We start from the raw sequence: 26801 nt of genomic DNA on the forward strand, positions 1-26801 counted from the left end.
CAGTACACTTAACTATGCCTTATATCCATTAAGAAAAATATGTATAAAGGCTCCAACTAACCCTCTGTGTTCAAAATACAGGACCATAGTTGTTTTTTCATTTCAAAGAACTGTTTAAAATATTTCTCTTAAATAATACCCAGCCCTTGTCTAACTGTCTTTTGAAACCCACTTGAGCCAAAGTATCATTGTTTATTTATCCCTGATGATTCTTTGGGAGACTCACCCAAAAAGTAAATAAATAAATAAATTTCTCAGGCAATAGTGGAAGAAAACTGGAAGAGAATTCATGTTGATCTAATCGCAGCATGTAAGCAGAATGCTTGACCCTTTCATATTAGCTATTTTATTTAATTCTCCCACAAACCTCCAAACCAAGCATCGTTATACCCACTGTATGGAAGAGAAAACATTTTGAGAAAAGGTAGGTAATTTATCTAACATCACTAGGTGAATGTCAGAGCTGGAATGCAATCTCAGCTCCATTTCTCTTCAAAGCCATGTTCTTGTTATAATTTCTTTCGAGTATGGATCTTGAAAGGTCACTCAAAATAAAGGAGAATTACAGGTACTCACTTAAGTTTACCCTTAAGACATATTGATTTGTATCATTAAATGTTATTATCCTATACAAAACCATTTCAAAGTAAGAGAACTTTGTTTCATGAAGACTGTGTTTAATTATTAATAACAACAAATTGGCATAAAAGGAACAATAAATTGACTTTCAAATGTGGAGAAGCAGAAATCCTTGAGAAAATTCAGTTTGATTCATATAATCCGCATTAGGCTATACCTATATGGGCTGGAGAAGGCATTTTTAACATTCCCTTTTTAGTCCCCGAGAATTTTTCTACTCTTTCTCCATTTTCATGTAATTAAAAACCAAAATTTGGGATTAGAAGACAAAATTTTACAGGACTCAACAATTGTAACTTTGCCCCAAGTTTATAATTATGAGTGAATATGTAATGCTGCCCATTCAAAGGAAATAACCCATAAGACACTATCCTCCTTTCCTCATATATTTTCATTTTCTTTCAGCCCATATGTGGTACAATCTTTTGCTCATTTAGGGTGAACATCTCTTTTGTTAATCTTCTTCTTATTGGCCAGAGAAAGGTTATAGGCCAGCTAGGGAACCATGCCTTCTTCTCCACTTCCACTCTCTCACTATTATATACTACCCAGGCCTAGGGTTTGCTATTTCAGATGATGCTTGTTTACTTTTACTATGATTTAAGTGAAATGAAAATAGTCATAAGAATATGTGTTGTGGGGAAGAGACAGGGCAGACTAAATCCCAGAGCATAACTCTAATTTGCAAAGTCAATGTCCTCTTCTTATTCAATAACATATTTGCAAATATTTCCCAAGCCTTCTACCTGAAGCCATGCTGCATAAAGCAATTATCAACATCCTTAGTAATAGGTGAAGTCTAGGAAGTTACTCTTACTCTAAAAATGTAATATGTATTTCTATCATTTTGTAATAGAAATTAATTAGAATTAAGAAGTGAAATATCCATACCCACCCACTCCCAGTCCCTTTCTCCAACAAAAACGAACAAACAAATAATATTTTTAAAAAACAGACTACATTACCCTTGTGGAATATGACCAACTACTTCTAATCCATACGTGTTTTCCATATTGGTACAATAACAAGCAAATGATGCAGCAATAATCTGTGTGGTTCCATTTGAAAAAAAAAAAGATATACATTACCGACCTCTCAAACACCTTAAAACAATTTTTAAAGTAAACGTTGTTCTCATGTCCCATAATCATCAAGAATAATCTAGCAGTTACACAGACTTTAAAAAAATTAATAAAATATTAAAAGTCAAAAAGTCACTCAGTTTTGAGAGTACTACAGTCTCCAAATTAGATGGCATCCCAATCATATGGCTTTTCTTATTTATTTACTTATTATACTTTAAGTTCTGGGGTATATGTGCAGAGTGCACATGTATGTTACATGCCATGGTAGTGGTTTGCTGCATCCTCATGTGGCTTTGCTAATGTCCTACCCATGTCAACCCAATTATGTCCAATTCTGAAGGGGAAAAATACAGAATACAGGAGTGTGTGTGTGTGTGTGTGTGTGCATATAGACAGCATAATTCAACCTAAATACTTGCCTCTCATGATAGGAAGGGATGCTTCGTAAGACAGCAGGTTTTTTCTCCATGACAGCAGCCTTTCAAGATATTTGAGATATTACATCCACATTCCTAATCTATGTTAGTCATCAATGATGATTTACAGTTTCCTTGAATATTTTTAAATTTTTAGCTTTTACTATTTCTTGTAGTAAAACATGCTGCTTCACAGCCTGCTGGGCTCAATGCTTTTAAACTGACCCCCATGGAGTTTCGGATACCCTATCCTTCTGCTATGACATATGCTAAACAAGGTTACATGTTCCCTGCCTATACCCACAACCATCTTTAACATGCATGTCAGAGCCCCATTCACCTGCCACTTTACTGTTTTCCATTGATTTTCATTTTTCTGATAATTTTAAAAGATACTAAAAATTTCACATGATTATGGTATCATTTTGGAATAATTCATCTTGTAAAAGAAACATATCAATTATCCACTTCAAATACAAATTTACAATACACATGACCAGGAAAAAAGTATAACAAATTCACACTAGCAAAATAAGGAATATCTAATAATTAATGCCCAATAATATCATTTTGTAGGTTTTTCTCCTATTACTGTTTTTCTGTTCTCTGTGATGATATTTAGCTGAACTTGCAGATGTTTTTAAAACATCAAATAGGCTTAAAAAGCAAAACACTCTGAGGACTTAAGAAAAAGATAAAAAACAACAAAACCATAAAGGTTATATTGTTAAACTTTATAAATATGGTGATACAATATTTATAAAGAAGCTACTAGAAGCTAAAGATTCAGGCTATTAGGTTAGAATTAGACATATTAAAACAATTCCTAAGCCAATTAATAAATTATAATTGCTCATAATCATTAATAAACATCTATACTAGGTCAGAAAATATTGTGAGCTGTAAAGAAAATATACTATGGCTACTAGATACTGGGTTCTTATTGAAAATGGAAGTATACAGGGTGTCTGGTATGCATAGCTCATATTAAAATTAAGTGCCCTAACTCACTGAATTAGCCTTTAAGACAGTGTTTTACTTCTTCGCCGTATTTCTTTAACAAAATTAAACTTTCATTTTCAGTTGAATGATCGGTCCTTCTTCAATATTAATTCTATATGCGTGTATAAGGCCAGTACTGCCTTTAGACCTGGGCAAGAGAAACCTGTATCCCAGGCATGACCTGTACTTTAGAGCAGCAGTCCCCAGCCTTTTTGGCACCAGGGATCGGTTTTGTGGAAGACATTTTTTCCATGAACAGGGTTGGGGGAGGGGATGGGAGATGGTTTGGGGACGATAAAGCTGTTCCACCTCAAATTATCAGGCACTAGATTATCATAGGAGCACGCAACCTAGATCCCTGGCATGCGCCGTTCACAGTAGGGTTCCCATTCCTATGAGAATCTAATTCTGCCGCTGATCCGAGAGGAGGCAGAGCTCAGGTGGTAATGCTTATCTTCTGCTGTGTGGCCAGGTTCCTGGCAGACCACAGACTGGTACTAGTCCATAATCTGGAGGTTGGGGACCCCTGCTTTAGAGGGCTCTAATCTGGCTTCTTCCAACTGTAGACTTCCCCACAACAAGGGAGCTCTGTGGGAGTAGGGGGTTTGTGCCAACTCAAACCTGCACCTGTCTTTCTGAACCACACTGTGGATACTCAGGAATCTATAATTTCCTGCCCAAATGGCCTCCTGCCTACTTGCAGGGCACCTGCTGGAAGTCTATCCTCCCAGGGCTTTCTTTGCCAAGAAAGTTGGCAAAGAGTCAGTTGGCTTATAAGTTATGGCTTATTTGAAATACACACACATATACATTATATAGATCACATATGTTACATAGATCTCAACAATTATCAAGAGTATAGAATCATACATGGCCTAGTTATAGAGGGAAGCCTTTCATATTAGTTGTATAGAAATGAGTCGTAGCCTCCATAGTCAATTTCCAATGTGCTAGTCTTACAATTGTACATAAACCTACACAATTTCAAAATTCAAAGGAATATTTTAATAGATGAAATGATTTAGACATTTGTCATATACATTTATAACCCAAAGATCATTAAAATTCTAAAGCCAATTGATAATAAATTAGTAGACTATGGTTATATATTAAGATTTTATTTTTAACTTAATGCTTTGTGTAGTTAAGAGTTCCCATTAGATGCTCTTGAAATTTCAAAACATATTTTCTAATGCCACAAGTCTTTGAAGCAAAGTATAATGTATTGTTTTTTCCAGGTACAACAAAAAGAATATTTTAGAGAACCAGTCTTGGCCAAAGAAAATCATGAGCATCCTTTCAATAAAGCAAGATTAGGTAAGTAACAAAAACCTCTCAGTCATAACTGAACATTTGTCAATTGCTAATATTTCTATATATATATCTTACAGGGTGCCATATAAATAGGATATGATGCCATATTTTTTTACTTTACAGAAGATCATGCCAGAGACCTTTTGAGGCTCACCCTTAGAAGTACCTCCTTATTTAAGATCTTAAGCTATATGTTCTTTTATTTATATAAAAAATTAAAAGCATATGAGAAATGTTGTATAAATTGAAAACATGTGTGCCTTCTTTTTTAAATTATTGACTCAAAATGTTTCCTGTTCCTACATTAATATATAGTCATGCAAATTAGCCCTGCTTTTATGAGACACAGGAATAGCTGAGGGTTACTGTAGAAAATATAGTAAGCATGTGTAGATCTCTGTAAGAACTGGCAAGCTTTGTATGGCAAAAAGCTAAATGTTGATTTCATACTTACCAAAACTAAATCGACAGGAAGAACAACTTTAATTTTCCTTTTAAACTGTTCATTCAGCTCTTTAACAAGAACAAGGACCACGATGCTCAGCAAGGATAAAAGCAATGCTTCCAGTCTCACAGACTTGATGTTTTCAAAAACATATGCATAAATCTACAGTAATGAGAAAAAATGTGAACAAAATTCAGGGTCACTATAATATACCAAAATAAAAAGCTGGCCTCTAATAAACTCGATGACGTTTTTAAAAACCATCTTAATGACTGGGGAGAGGAAAAATACAGGTAGGAGGATAGTCAGTGCTAATGCTATATATTTATTTGCATCAAGAGATTTGCAATTAAAATTGCTCTTGTTCCTTTCATCAAACTCAGGGTTTGCACCTTTTGACATAAGAACACTGCTAAAGAGAATGACTCTTTTGGCTTCTTCCCTGACACTTCGAGCGACAGAGATATTTAACTCATTATTTATGTGCAGATTCATTATTAAGTGCAGTCAGGGGACCATGGGTTCCCCAACTCTGGGGCCATCCTCAAATCCCGGAAGCAAACAAGCACACATATATATCACACACAAAGGAATTAAGAGCTGACATTTTACTGACATCAGATATTTGGCTTCATGTAAATTATTAACATGTTCTCAGTCATTCAGCATTAATTTACTTGTTTATTGTCACTTACTTTACACCAAGCACCATGCCAGTGTGAGGTCTACATAATAAAAAAAATTTCGATGTTGCTTCAGTATTCACAGAGCTCATGGTCTAGTGTAGGAATCGGTAAGTAAAACAGTAAATTAATGCATTCAGTGCTATGGATGTGGAAAGGGCAGCTGAAGTATATGGCTTAGGGTTTTGAGTAGTCGGGGGTCCCTTCTCAAAGCAGATAAATGGGAATTTGCCAGGTTATAGATGGTAGAGGGGGTTAAGAGAAAGAAACCTGAGGGGAAATATTCTGCCTAAAGGGCATGTTTATAAAACTTAGAGCATAGAATGTGAGGGGAGGGGTACCTGACTTCCTGAAAAGTATGTTTAAGAAATCAATACAACTATTTGTCTTTAAAAGTATGCAGGCCTGCTTGAAGTTTTACCTACCTCAAAGAATTTGCCTGGACCTAAGAAGAAAGTATAATATTTTAATATCTAACATTCAATCTGGTAATTCGGAATAATCTGATGTGGCAGATAAACTAGGATCAATGTAAAAGTCAACCAAAAGAAAAACATTAAAGCCCTTCTCAAAATCAAAGCCTATGTTTCAACTAAGTGCCGGTAACATTTTGTCCAACAACTTAGCATGCTGTTGATAGTTATATAAGCATCTAATCTACTAGCACAAAAAAAGATGGGGTAGAATTTTAAGGAACCCTAAATTAGGTGCCGAATAGTAATAACTAGCCAAATACACTCCATCCTCTACAAGAATGTCTGATATAAGGAAACCCAAGTGGAATTTTGTTGTCTGGAAATTTAACATAATGATTCTCAAATTCATACAGAATATTAAATACGTAGAATGTATTAGAAAATTTTGAAAGAGAATATTTATGGGCTTATCCTAACAAACATAAATATATATTTATAATAAGTCAAAATATAATACTAGTATTAAAATATGTAAGAAAAGGCTAGATGTGGTGGCTCACACCTATAATCCAGCACTGTGGGAATCTGAGGCAGGAGGATCACTTGAAGTCATGAATTTGAAACCAGCCTGGGCAACATAGCAAGACTCTTTCCCTATGAAAAATTTTAAAAATTAGCTGGGAATGATGGCATGCACCTGAAGTCTTAGCTACTCAAGAGTCAGCTGAGGGAGGATCCCTTGAGCCCAGGAGTTCTAGGTTACAGTGAGCTATGGTTGCTAGAGAAGGAGATCCTGTCTCTATCTTAATATATGTGTGCATGTGTGTGTGTGTATTAAATATATATATAACATATATACTATATATAAAATAAATATATATAGAGAGATAGGGTCTCTAATTGCTCTATTGTTTGCCTCAGCAATTCTACTTCAAAACATTAAGGTATAAGCATAATTAGGCTCATGTGAAAAGATCTTGTTACAAAGATATTCACTGAAACATTGTTTAAAACAGCATAAAAAATGGAAACCATTTAAAGTGTAAAAAAAAAACTGGTTGAATTCTATAGGTTACATCTATACATATAATAGTCTACATCCATTAAATTCATTATTTTAGACAAAACTTACATTTATTGACATGGAAAGACCTTCCTGTTATAATGCTAAGTGGGAAAATAAAGTTTCAAATAAACATGTCTTGTTTGACTTTGTTATGGGCTCAGTTGTGTGGCCTCCTCCAAGTTCATATGTTGAAGTCCTAACCCCAGTGCCTCAGAATGTGACCATACTGGACATAGGGTCTTTAAAGAGGCGATTAAGGTAAGATGAGGTCATATGGGCGGGCCCTAATCCAAAATGATCAGTGTCCTTAGAGAAGAGATGAGAACGCAGACATGCAGCTTGCACAGAGGAAATACCACATCAGGACACAAGGAGAATGCTACCGCCTGCAAGCCAAGGAGAGAGGCCCGAGGAAGAGACCAAAACTGCCATCACCTTGATCTAGACTTCTCGATCACAGTCTCCAGGACTGCAAGAAATAAAATTATGTCGTTTAAACCACCCAGCCTGTGGTATTTGTTTTGAAAGCCCTAGAAGGCTAACATAGATACTACTTTTGATGAAACAAAATTTCATGGTTCTAAATATCTATGAATGTTTCTGGAATGTTAACAGCTCCACATAAGAGCTTATTTGTATCTTCAATGTTTTCTCTTAGGAAAATATAGCACTTGGATAATTTTTAGGGTTCTAAATTGGCCTTACATGCTTATTTTCAATATGTTTCTTAACTGCTCCTTCTCTTGGATGTGTTAAATGCGGTTTTTATAACTTCATTTCTATTTGGCCACAGTGGATTTCTCAAGTCTAGTTGCAGGTGATAAAGAATAGTTTTATTCTGGCACACAGATTATTCTTATACTAGCCCAACTTTTTTGTGTTCATTGTCCTTTTTATTTAGCATATTAAATATAATTTGACAACTCAAAATATTGAGTCAAAACCTTATATGAACAATGGGTCAAAAGAATTTATATGGATTATAATCCTTAGAATATCATAAAATTCCGCTTAGTAGGTTCTCTCATCAAAGGACTCAGCCCGTCTACCCCATGATCAAATGCACCTGATATAAAGGTGGTGCATCAGGTTGAGCCCAAATTCTGCCTGTTAAATTTTATCATTAACATTCGAACTCTTTTGATCAAAGAAAATGTACTCAATTAAGTGGAGCTTCACTGGTTGAAAAGAATTAAAATAATGCAGGGTATCCAGACCCCCCTTTATCCATACAATTAAAATGACAATAACAAAAGAAACCAACTAGTTATATAATTAGGTACATTAATTAATAAATTAGGGGTCAGGTAGCTTTACTTATATCTCTTTCACATAATTCTATTTTATTCCAAGCTACTTAAAAAGAAAAGTAGGTACTACAATATCACAGTTATCTTAGATGCAGATGGCATTTTTCCTCTCTGTCTCTATGTTGTGGATGGTAACTGTTCACAGGATTACTACAGAAGGAACAGAGTTCATTTCTTAAAGTTGCCCATTACTCCATCCCAGGATAAAAATTCAAAATGCTACTCAATGAAAAATACTCTACAGGGAATGGGGATAGAGATGATGTCAAAAAACAAATTGTCCAAGTGCTTTCTGATGATTTGTCATGATCTGAGGATAAAATTGAGAATATTACTTAGTTGATTTGTCAGGAAGAAGACAAACATCCAAGTATGTTAAAGCATTTAGAGAATATCTTTTCTGCTGTTTTATATATTATTAATAGTATGCCATGACAATGCCTGTATAAGAAAGAGTAGAAATATGCAAAACTTCAAGCTATACCAAATTTGCTGTAGTGTGCATTTTGAGAACATGTGTTTGCAGTAATAAAAATGACCACCCCAGAATGAACAGAATGAGAAAAACCCCCAGGGTTTTTATTGTCTGTCTTGATTAATCTACAGCTCATCAAGCAAAGCACGTCTCACAAGATGCTCCAGAAGAACACAGGGGTGGATAGCTCGTTACAGCCAGCATGAAAAACACAATAGGAAAGGAGGCTGGTGAGGAGTGTCATTCTAATGACTGTCATGTGGACCCACAGAGAGTATCATAAGCTAAAACAGGCTCATGATAGATGGGTGGCAGAAGGAAAAAGAGATAGGAATGGGGCTGAGGATAGACATACACACACATATTTACATATGCATATTTAAAAGAGTTTCAGACATCCTAAGCACTCATTATACTTCTAATTTCTAGTATAAATCCAGTCAATTGAATATACTCTCATGCACTAAGCTCCAGTAGATAAAAATTCCTATTGAGGATCAGCAATTTCTCCCCAGATCTTAGAGAAGCAAAGATAATATTTATGTCTGTATGGATAAATAAGTAAGCATCCAACCAGAACTGCCCAGTCAGTTTAATAAAACGGTAACATTAGCTCATTACATATTGAGAGTTCACCTCATTTTGAGACTGTAAAACTGGTTGTTTAAATTGAACATTTATTATAATGATATAAAATGAAAAATACTGATTTGCATAAACAGTCCATCTTGAGGTAAATCATCTACCCACAGCACATGTATTACTTCTCATTCTTTTCTTTAGAGTTGAGGCTTTTTTTCTAAAGTACGTAGTAGACATTTACGCATATATACACAAATAAACACACATATGCAATATATTTATATAATGTGTTTTTATCTGATTTGCCTTTCTTTATAAGCTTCTTTTTTCACAAATGGATTCTCAACTTCTAGAATGGTGTCTGGGAAAAAGTAGATACTCAATAAATACTGTTTAATGAATGAATACTTGGGTCTAGCATAGTAATAGTAACAATCAATCTGTAAGTAGGCACAGATGTTACCTTGAATAAGTAGGATAACAAGTATTAAAAATTAAATAAATTTTATGCTCAATACTTTATTAACCAGAAAATTCTATGAATCAAAATATTCTTTTCCTCAGCATCTTGGTTGCTCTAGGTTTCGCTGTAATAAAATGTACATGAGAAAAAAATTTTAAACATTTTTAGAGTATGACATTATTGACAATAATTCTTCAGTAGTAATGATGAATACATTTTTGAATTATTCATAAAGGGACCACAAAGATTATTTGAATAAATATATCTACGCTAAAAACATGTAACCCTTTGGCAGCATTGTTTATCATTCCTGCACTATCTTGATACTAAAGAACTGTGATAAGTTTGCATTTGACTAAAGAAACAACAGAGCAGTAGTAAAATTAGCATGCTGTAATAAATCTATCAGCACCCTATTTTAACAGTAGATATAAACTACCAATCTGTAATCTACAATTCTTAATTGCCAATATATAATTTTGAGTCAGTCATCAACCACAAAACCAGAACTATCTCCAGAAACAGTAACATCCACATAAGCTACCACATGTGCAAACTTTGGTTTGAAAGTGCATTTGGCAGAGTCAGTACACAGATAGGTATCTGAAAATATGGAATGTTTTCTATGTCTCAGTATATATTAAAATAAGACAACAGTAGCACCACTGAATAAACTATTTTACTCATTGAATCAGCTCTAAAGTCCAATGTTGAATAAAATTTATTAACAGTTAGATGGTTCCATCAGAAGTTTCATCTCACAACATGAAACACTCAGTGGTAGTCACGGCCCTGAAATAGCTTTGAAATGTGGTGTTAATTATATTTACTGATTGCGTCACATGGATAACTTCAGTCACGTTCCAACTGTAAAATAAACAATCAAACAAAAACATAAAACCTCCTCACCATACATGGTTGGGTTACTGTAGTGACTGAATTGCAGCCCCTCTGTGACAGTGACCTTATTTGGAAAAATAAGGTCTTTGCAGATGTAATTAAGTAAAGGCTCGATGGCAAGATGAGATCACCTAATATTACCTGTGTGGGCCCTAAATCTCATGGTCATTATCCTTGTAAGAGACAGGGCTGAAGAACAAACAGCAAGGATGGCCACGTGAAGACAGAGGCAGAAGTTGGCATGATGCAGCCACAAGCCAAGGAATGCTAGAAGCCAGCAGAAACTGAAGAAGCAAGGATGGATCCTCCCCTAGAACCTCCAGAGGGAGCATCAACCACGTGAGACCTTGATTTTAAACTTCTGTCTTCCAGAAATAAGAATAAATTTGTTTTGTTAAACCACCAGATCTGTAGTAACGAGTTACAGTAGCCATAAGATGCCATCACCAAATCAAATGCTGCTCACTTCTGAGACAACTTAAAGAGAGTATTATGGGCTGACCTGTGTTACCTCAATATTCTTATGTTTAAATCCTAACCTCCAGTACTTTAGGATGTGACTGTATTTGGAGACAGGGTCTCTAAAGAAGCAATTAAGTTAAAAGGAAGCCATTAGGGTGGGCCCTAATCCAATATGATTGGCACCCTCCTAAGAATCAGAACACACAGAGACAGGGGCTCCACCGTGTGAGGAAGCAGCAAGAGGGAGTCATTTGCAAGCCAAGGAGGGAGGCTTCAAAAGAAACCCCTCCTGCCAACACATAGATGATGAATTTCCATCCTCCAGAACTGGGAGAAATTAAATTTCTGTTGTTTAAGCCACTTCATCTGTGACAGTTCATTGTAGCTGCCCTAGAAAACTAATAGAGAGAGCAGAGGGGATGCCAATCTTTTGTATTTAGAATCCTAGATAAACCCTAGCAAATTCCCCTCTTTTCAAGTTAACTGACATAGAAGTATTCTAAAACACAAAAAGAAACAAAACAGAAAGTTTTCAATAATCATTCCTAAGTGATCAGTACCGTTAAGAGAGATGGCCAACTGAATGATCATCTAGCAGACATCAAAGAGGCATGGTTAATATCTGCAGTGAGGATCACAACTGAAGTGCCTAACAAAGGAAGAGTTCAGAAGACACTGGCAGCACCAGAAAAAAAAACCTTAGAAATCAACCAGTTCTACACAGTTATTTCGTAGAAATAGAAACCAAGGCTCCAAAGACTAGTGTCCTGCCCCAGTTGACTTGGCTTGTGAGTGACAATATCAGGATTTTGACACCCCTCAACCCTAGACAAACACATGCACATTTTACCAATGCCTCTCTCATGATTTTTTCAGTCTAGCAGAGAATTTTTCCAAATATCCCTGCTGCTTCCTTTTCCCTTGAGTTATGGAAGGAAGATGCTACCTCTTTGAAGAGGATACTGTTATGGAGCATGAAGTCTTAGATTTTGGGTTTTAGTGGTAGTATTCAATGGCACCTAGCTGCTTCTCAGGCATACGAGCTCTTCCCACCCTCCAGCCTGTGCCTTCAACATCAGCAGCAGAGTCGGATTAGTACAAGGGAAGTAATAAGCCTTCCAACTTGATTCCGAAAGCTGTTAGTACACAGATCATGGCCTTTTCTTAACATAAGCATATTTGGTGGAAAGTCTACCTGTACAATATATTGCCTTCACCCTCAGTTCCTGAAGGGAGGGGAATTTTCATATTTTCCCTATCACAGGCAGGTGGGGAATGGTACGGGGTGATTCAGGAAGAAAGAATGGGGAAACTGTTTAAACTTCATCACTTCCTAGAAGAATAGGGGAATTAATACTCTCAGGCTCTATTCTGGCCATCTTATATACAGTGATTCATTTAATTTCCTAATTTGCAAAATGAGCATTATTATTTCCAGTTAACTCATGAGGAAAAAAAGACTCGGAGAGGTTAGTTAAATTGCTTAAGGCTACACAGAAATTGAACAATGGAGCTGGCATGTAATTCTTGATCTTGTCTCACTATTAAACCTATAGTCTGCCAGCTACACATATAAAACAAGAGTAGGATCTAGTCTAAACCTTAGGAGTTAATAAAGTAGAATCACAAAATTTCTGAAATTCCACTGGAAAAAATCTTAGAAGCAAACCCATTCTGTCTTTCCAACATGTCAAGCTTGTATCTACTTTAGGGAATTAGCATTTGCTGCTCTTTCTTCATAGTATACTCTTAACTCAAATCATTCTATGGCTGGGTCTCTCTCATCTTTGTGGCCTCCACTCAAAAACCATGTCCTCAGAAAAGGGTTCCTAGGCCATCTTAACCAAGCAGACTCATCCCTGCCACTTGACCACATTACCCATCTTCAATCACACTGCCTTGTTTCTTTCATTAACACTATCTGAGATTATTTTATTTGCCAATTTTTGTCTCCTCTCTCCATACTTTGCATCCAGTGTTTCAGTAAAATTCTATGGGAACAAAAATGTTGGTGTTCAACTGTATCCTCAATGCCTGTGAAGTGGTCAATTTGTTGAGTAAATCTGTACTAATAGTTCTTTAATCAAAGATGCATCTTGATCTCTTCTACTCATGTGTAGCTTGTAAAATCCCCCCAGATTATTTTGATTATTCTGTTGGATAATTAAGGCAGCTTTCGCATCCCTGGAACCTTTAAATATGAGAGTCATGATTGCCCAGGCAGGCCATTTCCCCACCCTAACTTGCTTTTAAGCTCATTACATTTGAGTCCTACCTCCAAGCAGATCTAAATTCCTGCTCAGGGATCTGTAAAGCCAACTCTGATCCTTCCAAAATTGATGTTAGCACAAGTTCCCCCTGTTTATAAGCATTTAATGTCTCCTGTCAACTTTGCCTACATCACTGTACATCATTTAACATTCATAATAGGTATTGATAAGATCAAGCCCCTCAAATCCCACTTCTCCCTAAAGTAGTGAACATAAATAGAAAAACAAGAAAAATATAGGCTGGGTGCAGTGGCTCATGCATGCAATCCCAGCACTTTGGGAGGTCAAGGTGGGCACATGATGCCAGAGCTCAAGACCAGTCTGGCTGACAAGGCAAAACCCCTTTCTACTAAAAATACAAAAATTGCCAAGGCATGGTTATGCACATCTGTAATCTCAGCTACTCCGGAGGCTGAGGCACAAGAATTGTTTGAACCCTTAAATCCACGAGGTAGAGGTTGCAGTGAGCCAAGATGTACCACTGCACTCCAGCCTGAGTGACAGAATGAGACTATGTTAAAAAAAATTGGAAGAGAAGGGAAGGGGAAGGGGAAGGGAGGGGAGGGGAGGGGAGGGGAGGAGGGGGGAGGGGAGGAGGGGGGAGGGGAGGGGAGGGGAGGGGAGGAGGGGGGAGGGGGGAGGGGAGGAGGGGGGAGGGGAGGGGAGGGGAGGGGAGGGGATGGGAGGGAGAGAGAAAAACAAGAAAAAGATTAAGTTGGATATTAACCCCAGGCTGTGTTTTTATCAGTACAAACAAAACCCCACAAGAAAGAGGGGAAAATCAACATTCTGGTAGTTTTTTACATCATTATACTCCAATTTCTAATCAATAACTATATAATACACTGGGAATATATCCATTCGCTATTGCTTCAAGGAATAAAATAAGTTTTAGAACAAATGTAGTCTAAGGAAAGTATGGTATATTAAACAGCTAAAGACATCATGAGTATACAAAACTCACTGGCACCAAACATACAACCAGGCATTCCAAGGTCCAGGTGGCATCCAGCCATCTCTTGTTTAGTAAATTAGTTTAATTTGAATTACTTGAGCACTGGATTTTGTGGTGATGCATTTTTTCAGTGAATTGTGAGGGATGGAGAGAGCTTAGCCTAAGATGGTTGAGTTGCAAAAATATTTGCTCTCTGATTTAGAATCCTAAAGTAACCTTGGCTACAAATTTCCATGTACTTGTTTCATATCCAGATTAAACCTGCCACATCTTCTATCCCCTGCATTGCTGACTGAATCAAGCTACAGAGGAACATTCTTTTTCTCTCCCCTTTAATTTATTCTGTCCATTTTTTAGGGTATACTGAGCATTCCTGCAATTCACAGTAGAAATATAACAATATCAGCAGAGAAATTGTGAGCTTTCATAAACCACCAAAGCATGTTCTTGATTCAGAAATCCCAGAGGGCCTATGCCTACAAAGTAGATTTGTTCTCCACATATAAACCTCATTTGTACATATTTAATTGTGATCTCATTCTCTATAAAAGAAAATGTTTCATTGGCTCCAACTTCCTTCTGACGTTTCTATTCCATTTCACTAACATTCTTGGTTCCTGTTTTGCAGTCTTTGCAGTTCAAACTAGAAAAGTACTTTGCTTGTACTTCAGGGGTGGGAGTGGGAATTAAACTGTTTTTTAGTTCTGATACTACCCATTTTTAGGGAACAAAATAAAAACTTCCAAGAAGGATGACTGAATATATTGCCAAGCTTGCCTTTTGCTCTTGGGTTTAATGTACATAACTATACATAATTATTTAGAGCAGTGCTCATATAAAGCCATGCCAATGAAGGCATCCTTGCCAAATTTAGCATAGGCTGCTGCAGGCTGAGACACTGGCGCCATCTCAAAGAAACCCACATGTGCTAATACGAACTAGGAATTTTTGTAATTTTTTATTGTGCCTTTTGGGGGAAAACATCCTTTCTAATAAAAAGATACTTCATCATTCCTCAATTTAAAAAATTATAAAGGAGAGTTAAACTTTTTCTTTATATCTGTGTGAGGAATCAACTTACTGTTCAAATATTTGAATATAAAGGAAGTCATGAAAGAACAATTTAAGTGCTGAGCCAAGATCCCAAGACACAAGTAACCCTTATAACATTATTGTTTCTGCTTATTTTAAAATACATTGCAACACTGTTTATAATTTATTAAATGAGTTTATAACTGCTGGGGGAGATTTGAGCTGAACCGTTGAAAACATTGCCGAGGCGGGTGGATCACGAGGTCAAGAGATCGAGACCATCCTGGTCAACACGGTGAAACCCCGTCTCTACTAAAAATACAAAAAATAAGCTGGGCATGGTGGTGCGTGCCTGTAATCCCAGCTACTCAGGAGGCTGAGGCAGGAGAATTGCCTGAACCCAGGAGGCGGAGGTTGCAGTGAGCCGAGATCGCGCCATTGCACTCTAGCCTGGGTAACAAGAGTGAAACTCTGCCTCAAAAAAAAAAAAAAAAAAAAAAAAGAAAACATTTATAAATAAAAATAAAGTAAAAAACATAGCTTTTCTTTAATTGTAAAAACCAACCCCCACAAACAGAAGATATATTTGTTCCTAAAGCTTTTATAAATTTTCAAGCCATTTTTAAGTCATTAAAATAGATAATTTTGTAATGTTGTTTAGGTTTTTTTTAATCTGATTAAGAGCCTTCTATAGAGGAAAAGCATTAGTATCTATTACTTAAGTGGTACTTAAAAAAAATCCACAATATGGTATATTGTATTCACTACTAGTATGAAAGATAATGGCTTCCACTTAACGAACCCCTGTGTTCCATGCTTTTCATTTTGGAAATTAATTCCAAGAAGTATAATTCTCATGAGTGTGCAAAACAGACAAGATGACTGGAAATTAAAGACACTAGGTCATTAGCTCAAGTTATGGCTAAAGCTGTGGTCTGAATCTGGGCTTCTATGATTCTAAAGCTCTTTCCCCTGTTGCCTCTTTCTAAGAAAAAAAAAATCAGTGTCTACCTGACTGTATGAGCCTTAATAAATTAACGAGCTAAAAGTTAACTCAGAGAAAAAAAACTAATTTTTCCCCAATATATAACTGAAAAAAGAATGCATTGAGGTAATCTTTCAAGTTTACTAAGAAATAAACATAATTCTAAAAGAAAGATGGCTTAATCAGAAGTTTATTAATCTAGAGACAAAACTTGAAGAACAAATTTAAAACAAAGAGTTACCTGTGAAGGAATTTAGGAAGTCTAAACAAAAGGATAATTTAGACCTAATTATACCCCTCTTCTTAGGGATAAACTAGGGTCATGATAGTTATTCTAGAGGGTCCTTTTGAATATGTGGACCCCAGAAATTCTAGAAAGGCATTCAAAGTTCTAGGGGAAAGCCTTAGTATTGCTTAATACTTGGTAAGAATTCCTCCCAGGAGGACACTCTTCAACAACTTTCAGCTAGAAGAGAAAGAGTATCCTAATCACCTGAGCTTTGCTGGAGTCAGGGACGTGTGTTCTTCAGGCCAGATGTTGAAAAGGGGAAGGCATTATGCCATGTCTATCCCTCAAGCCTATTAGAGGTCTTTTATCTATCATCTAAGAGGGCAAAACTGAGCACATACCCTTACCTGTATCTGATTCAAATTGCTCCCTAAAACAATTTCATTAAGCAAGGACACCTTCCAGACCTTAGCAACCAAAGAGAAAGAAATATTAGCTATCATATTCACTCAATTCAACTAGGTAATGAGATTCTCTGAATAGCACAGAATCAAACATCACCTAGGAGAATGACACTGTAGAAATCACATAGTGGCAGTAAAAAGAGATCCCAGTCTGCAGACCTCAACCTAAGAATAATTAATTAATCAAAGGACATTTTGATTTGCTAAACTTGGATTCTTTTGACACAAATCAGTAGCCCACCTGAAACTATTAGGAATCATGACTGGCTCCTTGTGCCAGATTAGGAATCATGACTGAGACTATTAGGAATCATGACTGAGACTATTAGGAATCATGACTGGCTCCTTGTGCAAGAGACTTCAATATTCAAGATACCAATTTAGGTTTGAAGAATATCAGTAACATGTGCTTTATTTCCTGTCAGCCTAAATAGCTTCCTACAAGGATATAACAATTGTGAAAACTCAGAGGCAGGATTCATGTCAAAGAGTGAAAAGTCCCACAAATGTGTCAATTCATTCTGCTGCAGGTTCTTTGACATGATGGCCAAGGCCTGTATGATGTCCTCTGCTCCACGTACTTGCTGAGTTCAGCTCTGCTTCTTTATGTAACACTTAAATAATCCAGGGGCAAGTGTAGTCATCATCAGATTCTTTCAGCCTAAGTATACCAAAGCACACTTCCCAATATGCCAGAGTAACCTGTGCGTTATATAAGATTTATTTCTTAATCTAATGCTCAGATCACCAGAATTTTTGACATTGCAGTATCAACATCCATTCTGAAACCGTGGCAAAGAACCAAAGCACCATTTCTACCTAACAGCCTCAAAATACAGGGCTCTGTGACATTGAAAAGCAAGAGCAACATTTTTCCCCAACACAAAGCATAGCAATTTCCACCAACTGAGCAATGTGAATTTAAAGCTAGCAGTCTAAAAATACTCCCAAATCTGATTCTGTTTCACTGTAAGGTTTTAAAAAAGACCTCCAAAAAGTACCAAAGTGTTCAACCTACAAGACCAGGGTAAAGTGGCTTGCAGTTTAGCTCACAAGCAAACAAAATGAAAAACAAAATCACACACATTAACACTTTAATACAGTAGTTTATACACATTGCCACGAGAAATACAAGCTGAAAGATCAATGTCATTCTCACAGCAGGCTACTCTGCCACTTTAACACAACTAGAAAAAAGAAAGATGATCATTTGTGTATGCAGATATGACTCAAGAGGCCACATTCAAATATACAGTCCTGTCCTTAAGCTGCACATGTGCGGATAAGCAGGCCATTCTCAGGTGAGAGGTCAAGACAGAAACTATCACTGATTTGGTTCTATCATGTAGACCTGCTGTCACTGAAAGTCTTAACTTTCAGTCAGTCACCTGACAGCTTACAGCGGCTTTGATCTGCTTTCGTTTGAGCTGGAGTTTGGAATTATGCTGCTTCCAGGCCCAGTTCCAGTGTTCTTGTTTTAGTGTTAATCTTTCTTATACTGAATGAATCCTTGAGCCGGATATTATCTAAGAAATAAAAATTCAGAACCAGCTTCCAGCTCCGTGTTGCTAATTGCTTTATATTAACTACTTTACCAACTAATCAGAGTTAATAATTACTTATTACCAACTAATAAGTGTATACTTAATCAACTTACACACTTAGACAAGTGATACCATCTTTTTCACACAACAAATAGTCATTTAAAAAATAGCCATAACCAGAGTTGACAATGATAAAGTCAGAGTAAAATATTTACAGATACAACTTTATAAATAGAAATTTATACCCATTTGATCTAATAATTCTGTTATAGGAATTTATACTAATGAAACAATCAATGATGCAGAGAATAATATGCAAATAAAGAGGATCCTCATGGGGCCATGTATAATAGAGAAATGCCAGAAATCACCTCAATAACAGATCGATAAATTATCACACTCCATTCATTGAGCTACTTTCAGCCATTAATACTCAAGAAAATTAAGAACGGCAATACTGTCATTACGGAACAAAGCATGTTATTTAGTATACAACAATGCATAAAGTTAAGCAAAACAAAGTTTGGTCAGCATCAAATTCATTAACAAGACTTTTTAAAAAAACAAACCACTGCTCAAGGAAATAAGAGAGGACACAAACAGATGGAAAAACATTCCATCCTCATAGTCAGGAAGAATCAATATTGTGAAAATGGCCATACTACCCAAACTAATTTATAGATTCAATGCTATCCCCCTCAAGCTACCTATGACCCTCTTCACAGAAGTGGAAAAAACCATTAAGGCTACAGTAGTCAAAACAGCATGGTACTGGTACCAAAACAGAGATATAGACCAATGGAACAGAACAGAGGCCTCGGAGGCAATGCCATACATCTACAACCATCTGATCTTTGCCAAACCTGACAAAAACAAGCAATGGGGAAAGGATTCCCTGTTTAATAAATGTTTTTGGGAAAACTGGATAGCCATGTGCAAAAAGCAGAAACTGGACCCCTTCCTTACACCTTACACTAATATTAACTCCTGATGGATTAAAGACTTAAACATAAGACCTAACACCATAAAAACCCTAGAAGAAAACCTAGGCCAAACCATTCAAGACATAGGCATAGGCAAAGACTACATGACTAAAACACCAAAAGCATTGGCAACAAAAGCCAAAATAGACAAATGGGACCTAATCAAACTCCAGAGCTTCTGCACAGCAAAAGAAACAATCATTAGAGTGAACTGGCAACCAACAGAACGGGAAAAAATTTTTGCAATCTACCCATCTGACAATGGGCTAATATCCAGAATCTGCAAAGAACCAAAACAGATTTACAAACAAACAAACCCTTTCAAAAGTGGGTGAAGGATATGAACAGATACTTTGCAAAAGAAGACATACATGAGGCCAACAAACATATGAAAAAATGCTCATCATCACTGGTCATTAGAGAAACGCAAATGAAAACCACATTGAGATACCATCTCACGCCAGTTAGAATGGTGATCATTAAAAAATCTGAAGACAACAGATGCTGGAAAGGATGTGGAGAAATAGGAACACTTTTACACTGCTGGTGGGAGTGTAAATTAGTTCAACCATTGTGGAAGACAGTGTGGCGATTCCTCAAGGACTTAGACATAGAAATTCCATTTGATCCAGCAATTCCATTACTGGGCATATATCCAAAGGATTATAAATTGTTCTACTATAAAGACATATACACATGTATGTTCATTGTGGCACTGTTTACAATAGCAAAAACCTGGAACCAACCCAAATGCCCATTGATGATAGACTGGACAAGGAAAATGTGGTACATATACACCATGGAATACTACACAGCCATAAAAAATGATGTCCCTTTGTAGGGACATGGATGAATCTCAGTAAACTAACACACAAACAGAAAATCAAACACTGCATGTTCTCATTCATAGGCAGGTGTTGAACAGTGAAAACACATGGACACAGGGAGGGGAGCATAACACACTAGGGTCTGTTGGGGCAGACTAGGAGAGGGACAGCAGGGGGTAGGAAGTTGGGGAGGGATAACATGGGGAGAAATGTCAGATATAGGTGATGGGGATGGAGGCAGCAAACCACATTGCCATGTATGTACCTATGAAACAATCCTGCATGTTCTGCACATGTACCCCAGAACCTAAAGTGCAATTATATATATATATATATATATATATACACACACACACACACCTTGATAAACCTCAGATAGGATGTGAGTTCTTGAGCAGTTACAGATTTTAGGTACACTTCAAAAACCAACCCAAGAACAAAGGAGTGGTGTTAGAAAAATCTGTTGCAAATGGCCAGATGCTGCTCTCTTTCTCAGGTTTAGGTGGTTTTTAATAGCTGATTGTCTGCTACTGAGGCTCCAGCCACCAATTTCAACCAGGCCCCTGATTTCATCCAGACCAGGGTTTGCAATACCGAAAGAATGCGGTGGAGCGCATTGTTGTTAAACTTGGCCATAATCCCAATGGATCGCTTCCATTACAAGTTAGCAACAATACCTAGCTCACAAAATAATTCAAGTTATATTTTTCTCTAATCATACCCCAAAATTTGCTGATATTCAATTGTTTGTTACAAAAAATCATTTCCAAAATTAGTAGATAGTACTCACTAAATTAGTTTCATACCTAAGTTACACAAGATATCCTACAAGGTTTTATTTAAACCCAAGTTGTTTTAATACAGATAAAAATCTCAGCATTGTAATTAATCAAACTATACTTTGTGAAACCTGCACATTCAAAAGATATGTATGAAAACATATGAAAAACTCACATAAAAGAATCCAAGTGGTCCGGATATATATGGCATTTTTATTCCCAAGAGATATTTGACTTGCGAAGTCACCACATGGGTGGCAGCCCCAGTTGTCATTGCACTGATCACAGGCTCCGTGACTATGAAGGTGGCACTGCCCAGTTGTAGCACAAACATGGCCACCTAAGAGAAGGGAAGAGTGAGATGACACTTTTAGATGAAACTCTCCAAGGATCCCAGAGGGGTTAATATCTGACACATTTTCATTTTATAGAATCATAGAGAACTGATGTGTAACAGGCTTCTTACATTGTATGTATACAATATCTTGGTTTCCCTGAGCACATGCTAGATTCCAAGAGGTTTCAAATGTTGTTGGGTTTTCATGTGAGTATCCCAGTGAAAAGTAACACAGTATTTTTTCTAAATATAGACTTTTATCTTTTCTAATCCCAAATGTTTCAAAAAAGGGAAATATACTCAAATTAGTTTAATATATAGGTCTAAGTGGAAGTAAAATCAAATTTGTGTTACTACATTTGTAACTAAAAATTGTAAAAAGGAAAGGACATGATTCACTCTTTTATACCCAGAAGGTATAAAACCTCAAAAGCATTGAAGAAAGTCGTTCCTCAAGATTCTCCCAGGTTCTGAGAAATGGGAACATACTCTTTGACCAGATACTTGGTCAAGTAGTAACCCATTTATGCTGGAGGTTGCAAAATTTTTATGAAAAAATCAGACCTTGACAATGACCTTGAGGAGTAGGATGTAAATAACTCCAACAAACTTAGCATTCCAATAGTTCTAGTGGAACACTAGGCATAATTATTAAGCGCTAATATTTAATAAGAATACATTAGGACTTACTTGTATATGGGGCACAGCAAAAGACAGATAGGATAAAGATATACGTCTTAAGAAGTCCAGAAATCAGTATAAAAATCATTGTCCTTCAATATTTCCTTACTTTCCCTAGCATCATCCTCCAACTCAAAGCTATTTCATTACCAGACAGAATTATCACCTCTCTGTTGAGGCTGTGCATTGAACTTTGGTGGGCAAAAGGTGATAGGAACCAATAAAACTCTTTTTTTTCTTTTCTTTCTTTTTTCTTTGGATAAGGTCTCACTCTGTCACCCAGGCTGGAGTATAGTTACATGACCATGTCTCACTGCAACCTCCATCCCCCAGCTCAAGTGATCCTCCCATTTTAGCCTCTTGACTACAGACACATGCCACCATGCCTGGCTTTTCTCTCTTTCTTTCTTTTTCTTTCTTTCTTTCTTTCTTCCTTTCTTTCTCTTTCTTTCTTTCTTTCTTTCTTTCTTTCTCCTTCCTTCCTTCCTTCCTTCCTTCCTTCCTTCCTTCCTTCCTTCCTTCCTTCTTTCCTTCCTTCCTTCCCTCCCTCCCTCCCTCCCTCTTTCTTTCCTTTCTTTCTTTCTTTCTTTCTTTCTTTCTTTCTTTCTTTCTTTCTTTCTTTTTCTTTCTTTCTTTCTTCTTTCGTAGAGACAGGGTCTCGCTATGTTGTCCAAGCTAGTTCCAAAATCTTGGGCTCAGGCAATTCTCCTGCCTTGGCCTCTTAAAGTGCTGGGATTACAGGTGTGAGCCACTATACCTGGCCTCTTCTAACTCCTGATACTTCAATGATCAGTGTTCCTCCTTTGCCAGAGACCTATCAGAATATGGTCCAAGCTTAATACAACCATGTAAACTCAGTCACAGAAACCACAAAAAGTAAAATTTACTATTTTGAAAGTAACGCTAAATTTTACTCATAAGTATAAGTACTAGAATATGGAAACAAAATAGGTCATGCTGATATAACCTTTTAATGTGTTAATTATAATACTTAGGCCAGGTTTAAAATTCTTGTTGGCAAGCCCAGTGCAGTAGCTCATGCCTGTAATCCCAGCACTTTGGTAGGTCGAGGCAGGAGGATCACTTGAGCCCAGGAATTTGAGACAAGTCTGGGCAACATGTGAAACCATGTCTCCAAAAAAAAAACAAAAACAAAAACAAAAAAACTCCAAAATTAGTGCCTTAGTGCTGAGTGTGGCAGTGAGTGCCTGTAGTCCCGGTTACTTAGGAGGCTGAGGTAGAAGGATGGGCTGAGCCCAGGTGGTAGAGGTTGCAGTGAGCCATGAGTGCACCACTGCATGCCAGCCTGGGCAACAGAGTGAGACCCTGTCTCAAAAAAAAAAAAAAGAAGTCTTGTTGGCAAATGAAATTAACTCATAAAGAAATCAGAGAGAAAGATAACAATGAGATCTCCTGTTATCAAGAGGTCACAGCAATGAAAATTTGAAATATAAAGTAATATCTGGTACCACCAGAGCAGAAATGACAAAATATATTATTTCTTTATTTTGATCATAACACAATAATCCAGTAGCCAAAGCAATAATGCTGTGAAACTGAATTACAGTGGATTTTCCTGGGCTCAAATCTGAAAATTTGAACGTATATTCTCATCTAGGTTCTACCACATCCTAGGTTTGTGACAATAGAAAACCACTGAAATTCTAAAAGCCTCATTATCATCTATAAATTATTAAAGTAATATTTTCCCTATTTTGTAGAGTTGTGTAAGGTAAGTGAGAAATAATACATGCAAGCCCTTTGAAACCTGTAAAATGTTTAATCTATGAGGTAGCAGGAGCAACAGGGAGTGTCATACATATTTACCTAGTATGGAAAACCAGTCACCAGTTTTGAAAATGGAGAAAGGGCCACACTATATTTTCTAATTCTGTAAAAATTAAAGAATCTAATGCAGAAGGAACTGTAAATAAACTGTTTTCAGTTTAGCAGCCATCTTTTATTCAATACATAATAAAGAAAAGAATATGGGGCACCAATGTGGAAATCAGGCAATCTGTTACTGCCAACTCAGGATGCCAAAGCAGCAGTTTCTGCTACTAACATTTTTTTTAGCAACTGTATTTGTCAAAGAGGGATGCTTTGAGGGATCAATTGTGTGGGCACAAGTAGAACATGGTAATTTTTGGGGGGCAACTCTTGATTTGTGGCCAATTGGTTTTCATCCTGAAAACACAATCAGCTATAAAAAACATTGAACCAATTATTCCCAAGTATTTTTCTAACGATAAGTTAGTTCCAACTTATGACATTAACTCTAACAGGCCATGAGGATGAAATTAGCATATTACTGAGGTACAATGAAAACCAGAGTTGAATTTTTATTTTGGCTAAATGTAGAATACAAGTAATCCAGATCTTTGAAGTTGTGAAACCAGTGTGCATACATGGAATTTATGCATACTTGGAATGTTGGAAAGTGCATCAGGATGCCAAGTAATCTTGAGGCTTTATATAGACCATCATCATTTTACCTTCTGTTTATCACTTGTTTCCTAAATTCCAGTCCCTACTCAGAGGGTTAAATGATTTGCCCTCCCTGGGAAACAAATCTTAAGTGGTTACCTAAACTTAAGTGGTCACCTACCACACCACATCAAGCTAAACCAGTATCTTCTAGTAGCAGCCTCTTTGTCATTTACACAATTTAAAAGTTAAAAACAAAGGAGTCCAGAAAAATTCAAGATATAAAAAGAGTTCAAACATTTCAAGTGTTAAAATACATAGGATCCTACCTGGCAACAAAACTGAGAAAAGATGAATTATCCTCTTCCAAAATATCTAAAGACTCAAAATATTATTGCAACATTCTACTTGTATGCACCATTATACTTCAAAAAAAAAAACTCTCAGCAAAGAATAAATCTTTAAAATGAAGAGTTCTTGACTCTGAAAGGTCAAGTCCCTCAAGACTTCATTTCTGATACAAACCATTGGGCATATGAAGGATGATTAAAAACATATGAGGTTTAACTGAGGAGAAATTTCTCTCTTCTGAATGACAAACTTCTCATAACCCAAGACAATGGCAGATGTCTTAAGAAAGAAAAGGAGGAAGAGAAGTATGAAAGGAAGGGGAACTAGCAGAGGATGGGGGAGGAGAGATTTAAGAACTCCCTCTTTCCCCACCACTCAAATTTTAGTAGATTATCCACACTGAAATTAGGAATCTGGCATACAGAGGCTGGTGTACACAGCTCAGAGGTAGCAAGGACAAAAGCAACACAGGCTTTGCAAGAGGGGCCCGCAGGTTGAACCACATTTATCTTCAAACTGAAGTATGTGAAATGGGCTCCACTAGAATATTTTGTTGGAGACCCAGTATTTAAATTTTATAGCAATGTCAAGGATTTTTAAAACTAATTACTTAATAAACGGCCACATCATCTCTTTATACTAACAGTATGGATGATAACATTCTTAATCTACCTAGCCAACTCCCAAAAACCTGCCCATGCAATATTTCATGAGGAAATTGATTTCACACAATATAGTTCAGCTCTTTGTAATAATGCTGCTGTTCCAGGCTAATGCTGAAAACCTCTGACATACATTATCAAGATTCACTAGAATAATACTATTTGGCAATGCTTGTGTAAACACCATGTGTTCTACATAAATTGAAAGTTCTCAGATTTCAGGCCATTTTTTTTGCAAGTAGCCTTCAAATATTTAAAAATAACAAAGAGTCTTAGAAAACTATTATATTAGCCAAGTGGATAGAATATAGTAGGTATTTTATGTTAAGTTGGTTTGTCTGCTATCTGGCTTTTACATTATACCAAATCACTTATTGGTTCATTTAATTAAGATTTATTGAATACCTGCTAAAGAGTTAGGCACAGCACTATTGCAGAATACAGAGCTAAAGACACAGTTCACTCCCTAAAAGATTACATAAAGAGATGTGAAATGATGATGTTGGGAAAGAGGACTGTTAATCGGGACCATAAAGAGGAATGATACAGGTGATTGGAAAAGCTGTTTGAGTGGGGCATGATATGTTAAAGAGCCCTGTGTTGTATGCTGAGTCGTGAATTCAGGTTTTGGGGAAAGAGTTAAATTGCTGATGACTTTAGGAAAACAATTCAGTGCTGTACATAGATGTGGGAGGAAAAGCCTCTATCTGACAAAAGGTCTTGAGAAGAACAAAGCTGAAGGATTTATACTTCCTGATTTCAAAACTTGCTACAAAGCTATAGTAATCAAAGCAGTGTGGTACTGGCATAAAAAAAGATATATAAACCAATAGAATAAAATAGCCCAGAAATAAACCCATGCATGCACGGTCACATGATTTTGACAACTATATTAGATCATTCGATGAAGGAAAACACAGTCTTTTCAACAAATGGTGCAGGGAATATTGTATATCCACATGCAAAAGAATGAAGTTGCACTCTTACCTAACACTATATACAAAAATTAATCAAAAT

The 26801-nt window shown here is 36.6% G+C and overlaps 1 protein-coding gene across 5 annotated transcripts in view; it reads right to left on the minus strand.

Moving 5' to 3' along the window:
* The window catches only part of SLC26A7 (solute carrier family 26 member 7), a 157825-nt gene that overhangs the window by 55905 nt on the left and 75119 nt on the right, over window positions 1–26801 (minus strand). For 4 of the 5 annotated variants that reach the window (XM_017965441.4, XM_078352719.1, XM_078352717.1 and 1 more), the window contains 3 exons: window positions 21502–21666; window positions 4911–5063; window positions 1605–1687 (listed from right to left, as the gene is read on the minus strand). In XM_017965441.4, the coding sequence (XP_017820930.1) occupies window positions 1605–1687; window positions 4911–5063; window positions 21502–21666 (401 nt within the window). Of the gene's footprint in view, window positions 1–1604; window positions 1688–4910; window positions 5064–21501; window positions 21667–26801 lie in introns of those variants that run through there. The other variant, XM_035277602.3, reaches the window with a different exon arrangement.

Source organism: Callithrix jacchus, chromosome 16 (genome assembly GCF_049354715.1).
Source record: "Callithrix jacchus isolate 240 chromosome 16, calJac240_pri, whole genome shotgun sequence".
NCBI classification, from domain to species: Eukaryota; Metazoa; Chordata; class Mammalia; order Primates; family Cebidae; genus Callithrix; species Callithrix jacchus.